Source organism: Nerophis ophidion, linkage group LG16, assembly GCF_033978795.1.
Source record: "Nerophis ophidion isolate RoL-2023_Sa linkage group LG16, RoL_Noph_v1.0, whole genome shotgun sequence".
NCBI lineage: Eukaryota > Metazoa > Chordata > Actinopteri > Syngnathiformes > Syngnathidae > Nerophis > Nerophis ophidion.
In genome coordinates, this window is record NC_084626.1 from 36,067,081 (window position 1) to 36,083,737 (window position 16,657).

Consider the following 16,657-nt stretch of genomic DNA (forward strand, 5'->3'; position numbering starts at 1 on the left):
GCATCCCATGAACACCACACCTACTGTGAAGCATGGGGGTGGAGACATCATGCTTTGGGGCTGTTTTTCTGCTAAGGGGACAGGACGATTGATCCGTGTTAAGGAAAGAATGAATGGGGCCATGTATTGTGAGATTTTTGCCAAAACTTCCTTCCATCAGTGAGAGTTTTGAATGGTTGACCAAATTCTTATTTTCCACCACAATTTAAAAATACATTCTTTAAAATTCCTACAATGTGAATTATTGGATTTTTTTTCACATTCTGTCTCTCACAGTTGAAGTGTACCTATGATGAAAATTACAGACCTCTGTCATCAATTTAAGAGGGAGAATTTGCACAATCGGTGGCTGACTAAATACTTTTTTGCCCCACTGTATACCGCCCCAACCGAGCTATATCGCTAGGCTTGTAATCTCTGTATTCACATACTGTATCTTTCGACTGTCACTCACCCACTCTCATTTCCACAAACTTGTCTTTTGACCCGAGCATGGCGAGCCTCCGGAAGGCAGCCAATGAGGATCCATCAAGGCGCTCTTGAGGGACTCAAAAGCCTAAACTTACATCAGCCGCAAAGTGGGTCAAAGTTCAAATGCAAGTTCTGCGAGTGATTGCCTCTCGGGGACTTTTTCTGCTTGTTGTGGGATGTTTTTATCTGGCCCGTAATCACTGCAGATAAGATGACAAATAATCAATCGACTGTAAAGAGAAGAAGACATCGACGTTTTCACTATGAAGTCATCAGAGTACAGAGAGAACCGGTTCCGCGTTACGTCCCCCGACGCTAAATTAATGATTCACCTGCCATGCACGCATGCTGCACAAGACGAACAACAGGTCCATGAGCACACACCTCTCCCTCCTCTCGGTGGGACATCCCAGAGGATAAAAGGAGTGCACCCCACTGGCAGCGGACAAGCCTCCACTGATGATCTCACGCTCAGCGCCGAGCAACGCCAGCAAGTGAGGTCTGTCTTCATGCTGATGCATGCACGCGGATCTGAATCGCACCTTATCGTTTTTGTCCTCTCCTCTCTAGACCTCCTCTCCTGTCTTCTCTTTTCTTGCCGCCATGCCTCCTGAGCTGCAGTCCCAAAACCCGAGCAGCCCGCGGGTCCTGCAGGGCGATCTGAGCGCCCTCAGCCCGGCCGTCAGGGAGTTCGTGGAGGCCAACGTAATCCTGTGCCAGCCGGACTCCTTGCACATTTGCGACGGCTCCGACGAAGAGAACCGGACCATCCTGTCCCAACTGGAGGAGCAGGGGCTGATCAAGAAGCTCCCCAAGTATGAAAACTGGTAGGTTGGAACACAGCATCGTTGGAGGTTTTTAGTCAGACGTCAGCTGCTGCTAGCAACAATCGAACTGGAAGCAAACCAGTCCGTCCAGTCTCAGCAGAACCTTCATGAAAATAAATATATGGACTAACATGTTGGGACTTCACACATTCAAACTTGCAGTTCGATGCTTAGTGTTGACGTTCCAATACTTTTGTTGTAGTCCACCATCATATCCTGATGATAATGTTCACTGTTTCTTCTTTGTCGTTTTCTACCTCCTGCAGCTGGCTGGCCAGGACCGACCCTAGGGACGTGGCCCGTGTGGAGAGCAGGACGGTGATTGTGACCACAGAGCAGCGGGACACGGTACCCACACCCCTGGGGGGCGGAGCAAGCCAGCTGGGCCGCTGGATGTCGCCGGAGGAGTTTGACAAAGCGTCGGCCCAGAGATTCCCCGGATGCATGAAAGGTAGCGCAGAAACCCTGAACTTCAAATAGGTTCAGAGAAAACACTGGCATGATGTCTGGATCTGTTCCTGGCAGGTCCTTTGAAGTATGTAGTAGTTCAGTAAGGACCTGATCTACTAATGGTTTGCGTGTATTAAAACACATCCAAACTTGATAGCATACGCATAAGCTAAACAACTAAGGATTGCAACTCTTAGATTAGTAAAATGGCAAGCGCACTATGTTTACCGTATTTTTCGGACCATAGGGCGCACCAGATTATAAAGCACACTGCCGATAAATGGGTCTATTCAGGTCTATTTTCATACAAAAGGTGCACCGGATTATAAGGCGTATTAAAGGTGTGATATTATGATTTTTTTTCTCAATTTAAAACACTTCCTTGTGGTCTACATAACATGTAATGGTGGTTCTTTGGTCAAAATGTTGCATGGATTATGTTTTTCAGATTATCTTCTAGCCGCTTTCTGACAGTTTCTTCAGGATGTGCTGTTTTGTGGACGGTCTTATTTACGTGGTTCCATTTTTCGAAAGCGTTTTCTCCCCGCCATCTTTGTTGTAGCGGTGTAGCGTGCAAGGACGGGAGTGGAAGAAGTGTCAAAAGATGGAGCTAACTGTTTTAATGACATTCAGACTTTACTTAAATCAACAACGGAGCAGCATCTTTTCGTCCGTGGCTCACGGAAATGTGTCCCGTGAAAAACCGTCCGTCCGGAACTCTCTAATAACTATAGTTCCGTGGGTGACTTATGTAAACCAACTACACTGGTAGTTTTTAGCGCTTCCATAGTGAGTCTACTGACAGATATAAATTAGAAATTTACACTACTTTGTATTAAAAATGGCAACAGAGGATGAAGATAGAGAAAAAGAAGAAGTTTATGTTTACGGCCCCGGCTTGGACTACAATAGTGGATGCGCACAAATTTTCAGTACTTATGCAGATTCCAAATACACATCCGCAGGTACCAGACAGTAAGAAAAGCTGGTTTTGCACAATATTGCAAAAATAATGCCGGATAATATACAGCTATTTTGTGCAATTTTGCGGTCCATATACATACACCAGAATAATACCCGTATGTTGCAGCAAAGTACATCTGACTACGGTAGCTGTAATTCTCCAACAACAAATCAAGTGGTGTGACTTTATAGCCTACTAAAGTCGTATTAAAACATTTTGACGGATTTTTAAGTGCCGTGTGTAATGTTCGATATTCTCAATGGAACATTCAAAGTTTTGGTGTTGTTTACTGACGTCATCTTGCAGTTTACACGTATCTCATCTACTGGTCACACTTTTCGTTACACTATGTACCAAATAAAGTAGCTACGATATCGTTAAACCGAGCCAGAATAATTCCGTACATTAGGCGCACCAGATTATAAGGCTGATTTTTGAGAAAAGGAAAAGGCTTTAAGTGCGCCTTATAGTCTGAAAAATACCGTAGTGTTTATGTCTTTGTGTACATTCAGAAAATATGCAGAATATTAGAATGCTCACAATACTTGGAGATGCAATTATAATCAATTAGCACTCAAACCTGTTTTGTGGCCATTTGGAACGTACTGTACGTGCAAACTGACACAGTAATACACAAATGGCTGCAGTTATTGCCGAAAACACTGGTCGTGCGGTCTCCCAGAGCGCACCTTGCTAAAAAATAGGTGCCGTTACCCAGATTGCGCTTTGTTATTACAGAAAAGGTGGCACAGATTATAGTTGTGTGCTGTGGGTTCAACATAGCAAAACACCACAGACCTGATTTACTAAGATCCAAATACAGTAAAAAAACATGTACAAACTATAACATTGCTTGGACTATAAGTGTAAAAGCGGTGCAAGCCGCCCTATTAGAACAAGAATGTTGCACGTAGGGGCGGGTGTAGTGGGTAGAGCGGCCGTGCCAGAAACCTGGGGGTTGCAGGTTCGCTCCCCGCCTATTGACATCCAAATCGCTGCCGTTGTGTCCTTGGGCAGGGCACTGCACCCTTGCTCCCGGTGCCGCTCACACTGGTGAATGAATGATGAATGAATGATAGGTGGTGGTCGGAGGGGCCGTAGGCGCAAACTGGCAGCCACGCTTCCGTCAGTCTACCCCAGGGCAGCTGTGGCTACAGATGTAGCTTACCACCACCAGGTGTGAATGAATGATGGGTTCCTACTTCTCTGTGAGCGCTTTGAGTATCTAATAATAGAAAAGCGCGATATACATCTAATCCATTATTATTATTATTATTATTATTATTACAACTGGCTGTCACCATGGAAAAACTCCTTTGCCTCCACATTCATGGCATCATATGCTACAAAGGTGCAACCTTTGCTGTTTTGTTGTGTTGTGGAGTATGCAGCACACTTGACCTTTTCTGGGTGATATACTGTTGAAGTGCAATCTAGACAACACAACTTATTTTTAGCACGCCGAAGAGGCGCTCCAAGAGCCGCAGATGTTACGATGGTTTGTCTAGAATGATCCAAATATGTATGCGAGAATGCATTAAAAGTTTTTACAGATACAAATATTTTAATAATTTATTCCCTATCCCGACCTCAGATAAGCGAATAAGATGGATGGATGGATGGATATTCCCTATTAGGACTGTGAATCTTTGGGTCTCCCACGATTCTTGGGGTCACGATTCGATAATATATCGATTTTTTTTATTCGATTGGATTTTCGATTCAAAAACGATATTTTTCCGATTTAAAACGGTTCTGTATTCATTCAATACATAGGATTTCAACAGGATCCACCCCAGTCTGCTGACATGCCAGCAGAGTTGTAGATTTTTTTTTTTATAAAGCTTTTATAATTGTAAAGGACAATGTGTTATCAACTGATTGCAATAATGTAAATTAGTTTTAACTATTAAACAAACCAAAAGTATGACTTATTTTATCTTTGTGAAAACATTGGACACAGTGTGTTGTCAAGCTTATGAAATGCGATGGAAGTGTAAGCCACTGTGTGACACTATTGTTCTTTTTTATTATTTTTATAAATGTCTAATGATAATGTCAGTGAGGGATTTTTAATCACTGCTATGCTGAAATTATAATTAATATTGATACTGTTGTTGATAATATTAATTTTTGTTTCATTACTTTTGGTTTGCTCTGTGTCGTGTTTGTGTCTCCTCTCAATTGCTCTGGTTATTGCAGTTCTGAGTGTTGCTGGGTCAGGTTTGGTTTTGTAATTGGATTGCATTAGTAAAAAATGGATGGATGGATGGATGTTATGGTATTGCTGTGTAGTGGTGTGTTGGATTGATTAAAAAAATAAAAAATAAAAAAAATAATCGATTTAAAAAAAATTATAATCGATTCTGAATCGCACAACGTAAACGATTCGGTTCGTATTCGAATCAATTTTTTCCCACACCCCTAATCCCTATATTAAAAAAATGGTAGTAGAAAAAAAAGTAATCAATTGAATTTGTTTAAATCAGCCCCTTAAGTCATCCAACACCTCTACATCTATAAAAGGATATTGCTAAATGGACAATATGTCCATCATTTGTTTAAATTGTGACAGTCCAAAGGCTTCACGGTGGCAGAGGGGTTAGTGCGTCTGCCTCACAATACAAAGGTCCTGCAGTCCTGGGTTCAAATCCAGGCTCGGGATCTTTCTGTGTGGAGTTTGCATGTTCTCCCCGTGAATGCGTGGGTTCCCTCCGGGTACTCCGTCTTCCTCCCACTTCCAAAGACATGCACCTGGGGATAGGTTGATTGGCAACACTAAATTGGCCCTAGTGTGTGAATGTGAGTGTGAATGTTGTCTGTCTATCTGTGTTGGCCCTGCGATGAGGTAGCGACTTGTCCAGGGTGTACACCGCCTTCCGCCCGATTGTAGCTGAGATAGGCGCCAGCGCCCCCCGCGACCCCAAAAGGGAATAAGCGGTAGAAAATGGATGGAAAATGTACAGTCCAAATATGTTGACCCATACACAGACTGAGGATTCTCTCTCCATTTTCTGTTTTTGTAGTGCGATCGCCGCCTTTGTCCCTCCCCAAGTTGTGCCTAACTGTGCCAGTTTGCATGAACATTTCAAATGTGCTAAACAAACAGCGATCACAAAGCAGTTTGCGTCTTGATAAATCACACTGCGAGCCTAAATAAATGTATGTCTCTCCCGGCATTCTTAGCGTTCTAATCATCAGCATATATTCTTTGTATAAATGAAGGAGTTTTTAGTAGGATTAGAGCATGCTCAAGTGAATGTGGAGGTTAATGAGTGTTTCCATGGTCACAGCCGGTATAGCACATGCAAAATCTTCACGCCGGCTTCTCACTCCAGACCATGGGGGACAGAGCTTTTAAAGCTGCCGCTCCCCGTCTGTGTAACAACACCTTTCCTGAACGCCTCAGGACCCCACAGATGGTGGATGCTTTTAAAAAACAGCTAAAAACCTACCTTTTTAAAAAAGCACACAGGTATTTTTAAATAATACAAATCAATTATCATCAATTGCACATACAGTTTTAGTAGATCACATTCAACACGCCCACTAACACAATTTTATAATTTGCACACGCTATTTAGCCTGTGTTATTTAGGTCCTTTGTGCTGTATATTCTGTTTTGACAATAATGAGCTGACCACACAATTGTCTTCTCAGGTCGCACCATGTACGTCATTCCCTTCAGCATGGGTCCAGTCGGGTCCGCCCTCTCCAAGATTGGAGTGGAGCTGACGGACTCGCCGTACGTGGTGGCCAGCATGAGGGTGATGACCCGTATGGGAAAAACGGTTCTGACCGCACTCGGGAGCAGCGAGTTCGTCCGCTGTTTGCATTCTGTCGGCTGTCCGCTGCCGCTAAAAAGTACGTCACCGTCTCTTTGAGCTCCACCCATCAGTACCGTAACTCTGCAACTAATCCGTGGTCGGTGACTTTCAACCTCCGCAAACTGCAGTTTGTTCTTGGACCAATGTTAAATTCCAGCAAACATTTATGGTCTTCAGAACCTCTGGTCAACAACTGGCCTTGCAACCCCGAGCAGACCCTCATCGCCCACATCCCAGAGTGCAAACAGATCGTCTCCTTCGGGAGTGGATATGGCGGAAACTCCCTTCTGGGGAAGAAGTGCTTCGCCCTGCGCATCGCCTCGCGCCTCGCCAAGGAAGAAGGCTGGCTGGCCGAACACATGCTGGTAAGACAATGGACCGTGCCATTGTTAGAGTAGAACTACTTGCGTCGTTAACTGTGTCGTTTCCTGATCAGATCCTGGGTATCACCAGTCCTGCGGGGGAGAAGAAGTACATGGCGGCGGCCTTCCCAAGCGCCTGTGGGAAGACCAACCTGGCCATGTTGCGTCCAACGCTGCCAGGCTGGAAGGTGGAGTGCGTCGGGGACGACATCGCCTGGATGAAGTTTGACCAGCAAGGTGAGGACACTGGGCCCCATTCAGTAATAAATTCCTATCTTTTCCTCTTATCTTTCTTCTTAAGTGATTTCCTAAGAAGAGTCCATTCAAATTAATGACATGTTCTTAAACGGCCAAATTGTTCCCACCTGCTCTTCTTAAATTACTGAATGCCAAATGGTTAGCGGGTGCGTGTCTATCATAATTTTCATATAAACACGCCCTTTTTTCCCCAATATCCATCTGTAAACATTCCTTAATTTTTCATAGGTAAACGCCCTTACTTCCCAATATAAGGGCACAATTCCGGCGGGGAAGCCGAACATCAAACACACGGAGAAAACACAAACAGATTACAGAAGAGAAATTTGTAATTATCGTAAGTTTAAGAAAGGGGGACTGCTGAGGTAGCCCGACGCATTCAAATAAACATTCGTGACTTCGGGCAAATAGGTCTATATGGTCATGAAATATGCGCTCCCTCCCCAGGGCACGATCTGCGACATCTTGCAGTAGCAGCAAAAGCATTGCCATTGTGTAAGTTGAGTTGCAACAGGGTGTGAGAGGCCTGTTGGTATTTTAGAGCAGTGGTCCCCAACCACCGGGCTGCGGCCCGGTACCGGGCCATGGCCCGATTGGTACCGGGCCGCAGAATAATTTTTTTATAAAAAATAAATAAATAAAATAAAAATAATTTATTTTTTATTTTTTATTAAATCAACATAAAAAACACAATATACACTTACAATTAGTGCACCAACCACAAAAAACTCCCTTTCTCATGACAAAAAAAGAAAAAAAAAGGACCCCCCCCCCCCCGGCCGTGGGACAAATTATTAAGCGTTGACCGGTTCGCGGATACAAAAAGGTTGGGGACCACTGTTTTAGAGAGTCACCAATCACTAAATCAACGCCTCGGTAATTGATGATAGTGTGTGTGTGACAATAAAACAATAAATCGGGTGGCGGGGCTCTCCCTTAGAGATAGGGTGAGAAGCTATGCCATCCGGGAGGAGCTCAAAGTAAAACCGCTGCTCCTCCACATCGAGAGGAGCCAGATGAGGTGGTTCGGGCATCTGGTCAGGATGCCACCCGAATCCCTCCCTAGGAAGGTGTTTAGTGCACGTCCAACTGGTAGGAGGCCACGGGGAAGACCCAGGACACGTTGGGAAGACTATGTCTCCCGGCTGGCCTGGGAACGCCTCGGGATCCCCCGGGAAGAGCTGGACGAAGTGGCTGGGGAGAGGAAAGTCTGGGCTTCCCTGCTTAGGCTGCTGCCCCCGCGACCCGACCTCGGATAAGCGGAAGAAAATGGATGGATAGAAAATAAATGTAAGGGAACTTGTCACACTTAAAGGGGAACATTATCAAAATTTCAAAAGGGTAAAAACAATAAAAATCAGTTCCCAGTGGCTTGTTTTATTTTTCGAAGTTTTTTCAAAATTTTACACCTCCCGCAATATCTCTAAAAAAAGCTTTAAAGTTCTTGATTTTTGCTATTTGCGTTGCGACTGTCCATTTCCCTGTGACGTCATACAGGGCTGCCAATACAAACAACATGGCAGATACCACAGCAAGATGTAGCGACATTAGCTCAGATTCAGACTCGGATTTCAGCGGCTTAAGCGATTCAACAGATAACGCATGTATTGAAACAGATGGTCGGAGTATGGAGGCAGATAGCGAAAGCGAAATTGAAGAAGAAACTGAAGCTATTGAGCGAATAGCTATTGACGCTATTCCGCCATAGCATGGGTGTACCTAATGAAGTGGCCCATAGCATGGCTGCCTTATTAGCATCGCCGGTAAAATGTGCGGACCAAACGATCAGGACTTTCGCATCTTGTGACACTGGAACAACTTAAATATGTCGATTGGTAAGTGTTTGTTTCGCATTAAATGTGGGTATCTAGTTTCAAATGTAAATACAGCTAGCGTAAATAGCATGTTGGCATCGATTAGCTGGCAGTCATGCCGAGACCAAATATGTCTGATTAGCACATAAGTCAACAACATCAACAAAACTCACCTTTGTGATTTAGTTGACTTAATCGTTGCAAATGCATCTGCAGGTTATCCATACATCTCTGTGCCATGTCTGTCTTAGCATCGCCGGTAAAATGTGGAGACACTCTGGCACATTCAATGGGGGTCTGGCGGAAGACACTTTCGCATCTTCGGGCCAGTGGTGCAACTCGAATCCCTCCCTGTTAGTGTTGTTACACCCTCCGACAACACACCGACGAGGCATGATGTCTCCAAAGTTCCAAAAAATAGTCGAAAAAATGGAAAATAACAGCGCTGAGTCCCGGTGTTTGTAATGTGTTGAAAATGAAAATGGCGGATGTATTACCTCGGTGACCTCACGTTCTGACGTCATTGCTATGAGACCGATAAACAGAAAGGCGTTTAATTCGCCAAAATTCACCCATTTAGAGTTCGGAAATCAGTTAAAAAAATACATGGTCTTTTTTTCTGCAACATCAAGGTATATATTGACGCTACGCTTGCATAGGTTTGGTGATAATGTTCCCCTCTAAGAACAAAGAGGCCACTTTAAAGGCCTACTGAAATGAGATTTTCTTATTTAAACGGGGATAGCAGGTCCATTCTAAAAGCCTTGCCTGTACCGGAAGTAGCAGACGATGTGCGCATGACGTCACGGGTTGTAGGGCTCCTCACATCCTCACATTGTTTATAATCATAGCCACCAGCAGTAAGAGCGATTCGGACCAAGAAAACGACGATTTCCCCATTAATTTGAGCGAGGATGAAAGATTTGTGGATAAGGAAAGTTAGAGTGAAGCACTAGAAAGAAAAAAAAAAGGCGACGGCAGAGGGGGCGTTTCCGATGTTATTAGACACATTTACTAGGATAATTCTGGAAAATCCCTTATCTGCCTATTGTGTTACTAGTGTTTTAGTGAGATTATAAAGTCATACCTGAAAGTCGGAGGGCTGCGGTGACCGCCCGTGTCTCTGAGGTAAGCCATATGGAGGAGCCAAGAAAGTCACAGCTGCCTTTTTGACAGCTGCAGGAGGACGCAAACTGCGCTCAAGTCTACGGTAAGAGCCGACTTAATATCACAATTTTCTCATCCAAAAACTTGCTGGTTGACATGTGGTAGAGAAACATGTTCACTTGACCGCTCTCTTCCATATTAAAGTTTCACAACAAACAAAGAAACACCGGCTATGTTTTGGTTGCTAAAGGCAGCTGCAATCCACCGCTTTCCACCAACATCATTCTTCTTTATAATCTCCATTATCAATTAAACAAATTGCAAAAGATTCAGCAACACAGATGTCCAAAATACTGTGTAATTATGCGATTAAAGCAGACGACTTTTAGCTGTGAGTGGTGCTGGGCTAAAATGTCCCCTCCAACCAATAACGTCACAAAAACGCGTCATCATACGCGTCATCATTCCGCAACGTTTTCAACAGGATACCTTGCGGGAAATTTAAAATTGCAATTTAGTAAACTAAAAAGGCCGTATTGGCATGTGTTGCAATGTTAATATTTCATCATTGATATATAAACTACCAGACTGTGTGGTGGTAGTTGTGGGTTTCAGTAGGCCTTTAAGAGGGCTCTGGAGCACTTGTAGATTTTGTTCTTACCTACAAACAAATCCCAGCTAAGAAAACATTGGTGAATACAAAAATCTCCTTAAAAACTTCGCAAGTGGGCCCAAGAACAAAATTTGTTCTTAAAGCGGAACATTATCACAATTTTAGAAGGGTTAAAACCAATAAAAATCAGTTCCCAGTGGCTTATTTTATATTTCAAAGTTTTTTTCAAAATTTTACCCGTCCCGGAATATCCCTAAAAAAAGCTTTAAAGTGCTTGATTTTCGCTATCTGCGAAGCCACTGTTCGTTTTCCTGTGACGTCATCCAGTGATTCCAATACAAACAACATGGCGGATAGCAGAGCAAGATAAAGCGACATTAGCTCGGATTCAGACTCGGATTTCAGCGGTTTAGGCGATTCAACAGATTACGCATGTATTGAAACGGATGGTTGGAGTATGGAGGCAGATAGCGAAAAAGAAATTGAAGAAGAAACTGAAGCTATTGAGCGAATAGCTTTTGACGCTATTCGGCCATGTCTGTCTTAGCATCGCCGGTAAAATCTGCAGACCAAACGATCGGGACTTTCGCATTGACACTGGAGCAACTTAAATCTGTCGATTGGTAAGTGTTTGTTTCGCATTAAATGTGGATGGAGGGAAAGGTTGGATGCAAATATAGCTACAAATGTACATACAGCTAGCCTAAATAGCATGTTAGCATCGATTAGATGGCAGTCATGCCGCGACCAAATATGTATGATTAGCAAATAAGTCAATAACATCAACAAAACTCACCTTTGTGATTTTGTTGACTTTATCGTTGGGAATGCATCCTCTTTGAGTGTCGCAGGATATCCAGACATTCTTGCCATCTCTGTGCCATCTCTGTCGTGGCATCGCCGGTAAAAACCAAACAAGGGACTTTCGCATCTCTTGACACTGGAGCAACTTAAATCCGTCGATTGGTATGTGGGTGGAAAGAAAGGCTGGATGTAAATATAGCTACAAATGAGGCATAATACTGCAATACGTACATACAGATACGTACATACAGCTAGCCTAAATAGCATGTTAGCATCGATTAGCATGCCGTGCTAATCTATGCACATTCTACGTAAATCAACTTGAATCCGTCCCTGATCGTGTTGTTACACTCTCCAACAACACACCGACGAGGCATGATGTCTCCAAGGTACCGGAAAACAGTCGAAAAAACGGAAAATAACAGAGCTGATTTGACTTGCTGCGTGTAATGTGGAGAAAACGGCGTCGACTACCTAGGTGACGTCGCGTTCTGATGTCATCGCTCCGAGAGCGATAAACAGAAAGGAGTTTAATCCGCCAAAATTCACCCATTTAGAGTTCGGAAATCGGTTAAAAAATATATATGGTGTTTTTTTCTGCAACATCAAGGTATATCTTGACGCTTACAAAGGTCTGGTGATAATTTTCCCCTTTAAGAACAGTTGCTGAATGGGGCCCAATCAGAGAACCGCCAGCCGTAAAGACCTCACCCTTACCCTCTACTTCACGCCAGGCAACCTGCGCGCCATCAACCCAGAGAACGGCTTTTTCGGCGTGGCGCCCGGCACTTCGGCCAAAACGAACCCAAACGCCATGGCGACCATCGCCAAGAACACCATCTTCACCAACGTGGCAGAGACCAGCGATGGCGGCGTGCACTGGGAGGGCATGGACGAGGAGCTGGAGGAGGGCGTCAGCGTCACTTCCTGGAAGAACCAACCTTGGAAGCCAGAAGACGGTGAGATTTATTCTGATATTTAGATGTGTAGCAAAGCCTGTTGTAGAAAGTCAAATAAAAGAATGTCAACCTTGGTGTTCTCTGCAGGGGAACCTTGTGCACACCCCAACTCTCGTTTCTGCACGCCGGCCGATCAGTGCCCCATCATAGACCCCCAGTGGGAATCACCTGAAGGGGTTCCGATCGAGGCCATCATCTTTGGGGGGCGGCGGCCTGAAGGTGAGCGGCACGGAACAAACAAATGTTCCAGAAGGGTGCACGGAAATAACTCAGTTCTTCTTCTTCTTCTTCAGGTGTGCCGCTAGTCTTTGAAGCCTTCAGTTGGCAACATGGAGTTTTTGTTGGCGCCGCCATGAGGTCTGAGGCCACCGCTGCAGCTGAACACAAAGGTTAGTGTCTTGTTGAGGCCATGTGACTTCTTCTTTTTCTCTTTCTCCTTTGCTTTTTCCTTTCCCTCTTTCCCCTTCTTCTCATATCTTATTTCTCTTCTACTTTTGCTCTTCTTTGTCATCTCCTTCCTGTTTGTCTTCTCATGTTTCTTCTTTTCATTTGTTTTCTTTTTCTCCTTCACTTACCCCTCGTCTTCTCTATTTTCTCCTTATTTTCTCCTACTTTTTCTTTCTCCACCTTGCTCTCCTTTTTCTTCACCTTCTCCTTTTTCTACTTCTGCGCTTTCTATTCTCTCCGTTTTGTTGCTTTTTTCTCCTTTTCTTTTTTGTTATTTTCATTCTCTTTCTCTTTTTTGTCCTTCTTTTTTGCCTCTTTCCTTTCCTTCTTTTTCTCCTTTTCTTTCATCTTCTCCTTCACCGTCTGCCTTCTAATTTCTTTCTTTTCCCTTCTTTTCTTCTCCCTCGCTTTATATTCCTCTTCTTTCCGCACCGCCTCTCTTTCGTTTTCTTCTACGTCTCCATTTTATCCTTTTCATTCGTTTTCTTCTTTCTCTGCTTTTCTGTTCTTTTATGTTCTCCTTCTCTTTTGTTTTCTTTAATATTTTTTTATTTTTTCTTTTCGTCTTTTTTCATGTCTTTTTTTTCTTCTTCCTCAGTTTCTCTTTCTCCTTCATTGTCATCTCCTTCTCATTTACTTTCTCCTTTTATCCAGTGTCATCTTTCTCCTTCTCCTATTCTACTTCTTTTTTGCCTCTTCCTCTCCTTGAGCTTTGCTTTCTCTCTGTCTTCTTCTTTTTTCATTAGTTTTCTCCTTATCCTTTCCTATGCCTTCTACAGTGGGGCAAAAAAGTATTTAGTCAGCCACCGATTGTGCAAGTTCTCCCACTTAAAATGATGACAGAGGTCTGTAATTTTCATCATAGGTACACTTCAACTGTGAGAGACAGAATCTGAAAAAAAAATCCAGGAATTCACATTGCAGGAATTTTAAAGAATGTATTTGTAAATTATGATGGAAAATAAGTATTTGGTCAACCATTGAAAGCTCTCACTGATGGAAGGAGGTTTTGGCTCAAAATCTCACGATACATGGCCCCATTCATTCTTTCCTTAAAACGGATCAATCGTCCTGTCCCCTTAGCAAAAAAACGGCCCCAAAGCATGATGTTTCCACTCCCATGCTCACAGTAGGTATGGTGTTCTTGGGATGCAACTCAGTATTCTTCTTCCTCCAAACACGACAAGTTGAGTTTATACCAAAAAGTTCTATTTTGGTTTTGTCTGACCACATGACATTCCCCCAATCCTCTGCTGTATCATCCATGTATCCATTTTGGTATAAACTCAACTCGTCGTGTTTGGAGGAAGGAAGAAGAATACTGAGTTGCATCCCAAGAACACCATAACTACTGTGAAGCATGGGGGTGGAAACATCATGCTTTGGGGCTGTTTTTCTGCTAAGGGGACAGGACGATTGATCCGTGTTAAGGAAAGAATTAATGGGGCCATGTATCGTGAGATTTTGAGCCAAAACCTCCTTCCATCAGTGAGGAGAGCTTTGAATGGTTGACCAAATACTTATTTTCCACCATAATTTACAAATAAATTCTTTAAAATTCCTACAATGTGAATTCCTGCATTTTTTTTCACATTCTGTCTCTCACAGTTGAAGTGTACCTATGATGAAAATTACAGACCTCTGTCATCATTTTAAGTGGGAAAACCTGCACAATCGGTGGCTGACTAAATATTTTTTGCCCCACTGTATTTCTTCTACTTCTCCTATTCTACCTTTTTCTTTTTCCTTCTCCCTTTCCCATTTCTATTCACCTTCCCACTCCTCTCCTTCACTTTCTAATTCTTCTACTCCCTCTTGTCCTCCATCTTCGTATTCTTCTCCTCTTTCACATTGTCATTTTTTACTTTTTCTCAATTTAGTTTTTTCTTCTGTATATTCTTCTCCAACCTCTCTTTTAAATTTTTGTGCATTGATACATTCTTCACAAGGAATCAATGGGGGAAGCACATTTCCCGTTTTAGTCTTTAATTTAACACCACCTAACATTGAATAAACATGAAAAAAAAAAAAAAAATGATAGAACTACTAAAAAAAACAAAATGGCATCTTAGAAAACAACATCTCGTCTATGCTGGCATAGAAAGCAGAACAACAACATATAGATAAATGTGAGCACTAACAGATCTACACACCTCATCTCACAATCGCGTGTTTTCTTCTCCTTCATCCAGGCAAGGTGATCATGCACGACCCGTTCGCCATGCGCCCGTTCTTCGGCTACAACTTCGGCCGGTACCTCTCTCACTGGCTCAGCATGGCAGAGCGTCCTGGCCTCAAGCTCCCCAAGATCTTCCACGTCAACTGGTTCCGCAAGAGTCCCTCAGCCGGCTTTCTCTGGCCCGGTTTCGGCGAAAACATCCGAGTTCTGGACTGGATGTTTCGGCGGGTGACCGGCCAGGCCGGCGCCATGCCGTCTGCAGTGGGCTACCTGCCGTGCCCGCACTCCCTGAACCTGCAGGGTCTGAGCGTAGACCTGGACCGGCTATTCGCTCTGGACCAGGACTTCTGGCAGAAAGAGGTGGAGGAGGTGGAGAAGTACTTCAGCACGCAGGTGAACGACGACCTGCCCGGCGAGGTGGCGAGGCAGCTGCAGCTCCTCCAGCAGAGGGTCAAGCAGATGTGAAAAAAAAAAAAGGTTACTGGAAAAACTCCATTCTGGTTTTTCTTTGACATGCTGGAATGTCCCATTTACAGCGATTTAAATCTCACTGTAAATGTCACTAATTCAAGGTGAACAATTCAAATATGTTAGTGTTAGCATTCAATGCTAACTGCAAGCGTTCCATTCATCTCTGTGTTGTTGCAGTGCGCGCACTTATTTGATGCAATTGTATTTCATTCTTATTTAATTGGTTATACTTGATAACTTATTGCAAAACGAAAAGCACCCTTTCTATATTTTTTGCTTTATTCTTATGTGTTATGTAGTCCAATCTAAGCCCCGCCCTAACAGGGCAGTCAGCAGTGCACATATTTTAACATACTTTTTTCTCATGTTGTATACATTCCATTGATGGCTCTTGTTTAAACGTTGAAGTATTTCAATAAACATTTTGAAGAAAAAAAAGAGGTCGGGCTTCAAATGTGTACTAAAGGAAGAGCATAAATGCTGAGATGGTTCCTTAACTAAAACATCCATCCATCCATCTTCTTCCGCTAATCGGAAGAAGATGGTCACGGGGACAGCAGCTTAAGCAGAGAAGCCCGGACTGCGCTGTCCCCAGCCACTTCGTCCAGCTCTTCCCGGGGGATCTCGAGGCGTTCCCAGGCCAGCCGGGAGACATAGTCCTGGGTCTTACTCGTGACCTCCTACCAGTCAAACGTGCCCTAAACACCTCCCTTGGGAGGCGTTCGGGTGGCATCCTGACCAGATGCCCGAACCACCTCATCTGGCTCCTCTCAATGTGGAGGAGCAGAGGCTTTACTTTAAGCTCCTCACCCTATCTCTAAGGGAGAGCCCCGCCACCCGGCGGAGGAAACTCATTTCAGCCGCTCATACCTGTGATTTTATACTTTCGGTTACAACCCAAAGTTCATGATCATAGGTGAGGATTGGAAAGTAGATCGACTTTTAAATTCACTACAATGGATCGATACAGTGCCTGTATTACTGAAGATGTCGCACCGATCCGCCCATCGATCTCACGATCCATTCTTCCCTCACTCGTGAACAAGACTCAGAGGTACTTGAACTCCTCCACTTTTGGTAAAAAAATCTCCTACCCAACCCGCA

The 16,657-nt window shown here is 43.8% G+C and overlaps 1 protein-coding gene across 1 annotated transcript; it reads left to right on the plus strand.

The window, feature by feature from the left end:
* The first annotated feature begins 850 nt into the window (after window positions 1-850).
* pck1 (phosphoenolpyruvate carboxykinase 1 (soluble)) lies at window positions 851-15,982 on the plus strand. The gene is made up of 10 exons (XM_061875053.1): window positions 851-970; window positions 1,042-1,298; window positions 1,565-1,749; window positions 6,373-6,576; window positions 6,717-6,904; window positions 6,976-7,138; window positions 12,232-12,456; window positions 12,544-12,675; window positions 12,750-12,845; window positions 15,096-15,982. Exons 2-10 carry the CDS (start codon window positions 1,075-1,077, stop codon window positions 15,545-15,547), a joined length of 1,869 nt encoding a protein of 622 aa, XP_061731037.1. The 5' UTR covers window positions 851-970; window positions 1,042-1,074; the 3' UTR covers window positions 15,548-15,982.
* Window positions 15,983-16,657: the final 675 nt, after the last annotated feature.

Excerpts from the sequence above, each read along its gene's own strand:
- pck1 (XM_061875053.1), top strand. The coding sequence starts at position 1,075 with ATGCCTCCTGAGCTGCAGTCCCAAAACCCGAGCAGCCCGCGGGTCCTG. Across the intron at positions 1,299-1,564 it reads CTCCCCAAGTATGAAAACTG|CTGGCTGGCCAGGACCGACC; the intron begins GTAGGTTGGAAC and ends TACCTCCTGCAG. Across the intron at positions 6,905-6,975 it reads GGCTGGCCGAACACATGCTG|ATCCTGGGTATCACCAGTCC; the intron begins GTAAGACAATGG and ends TTTCCTGATCAG.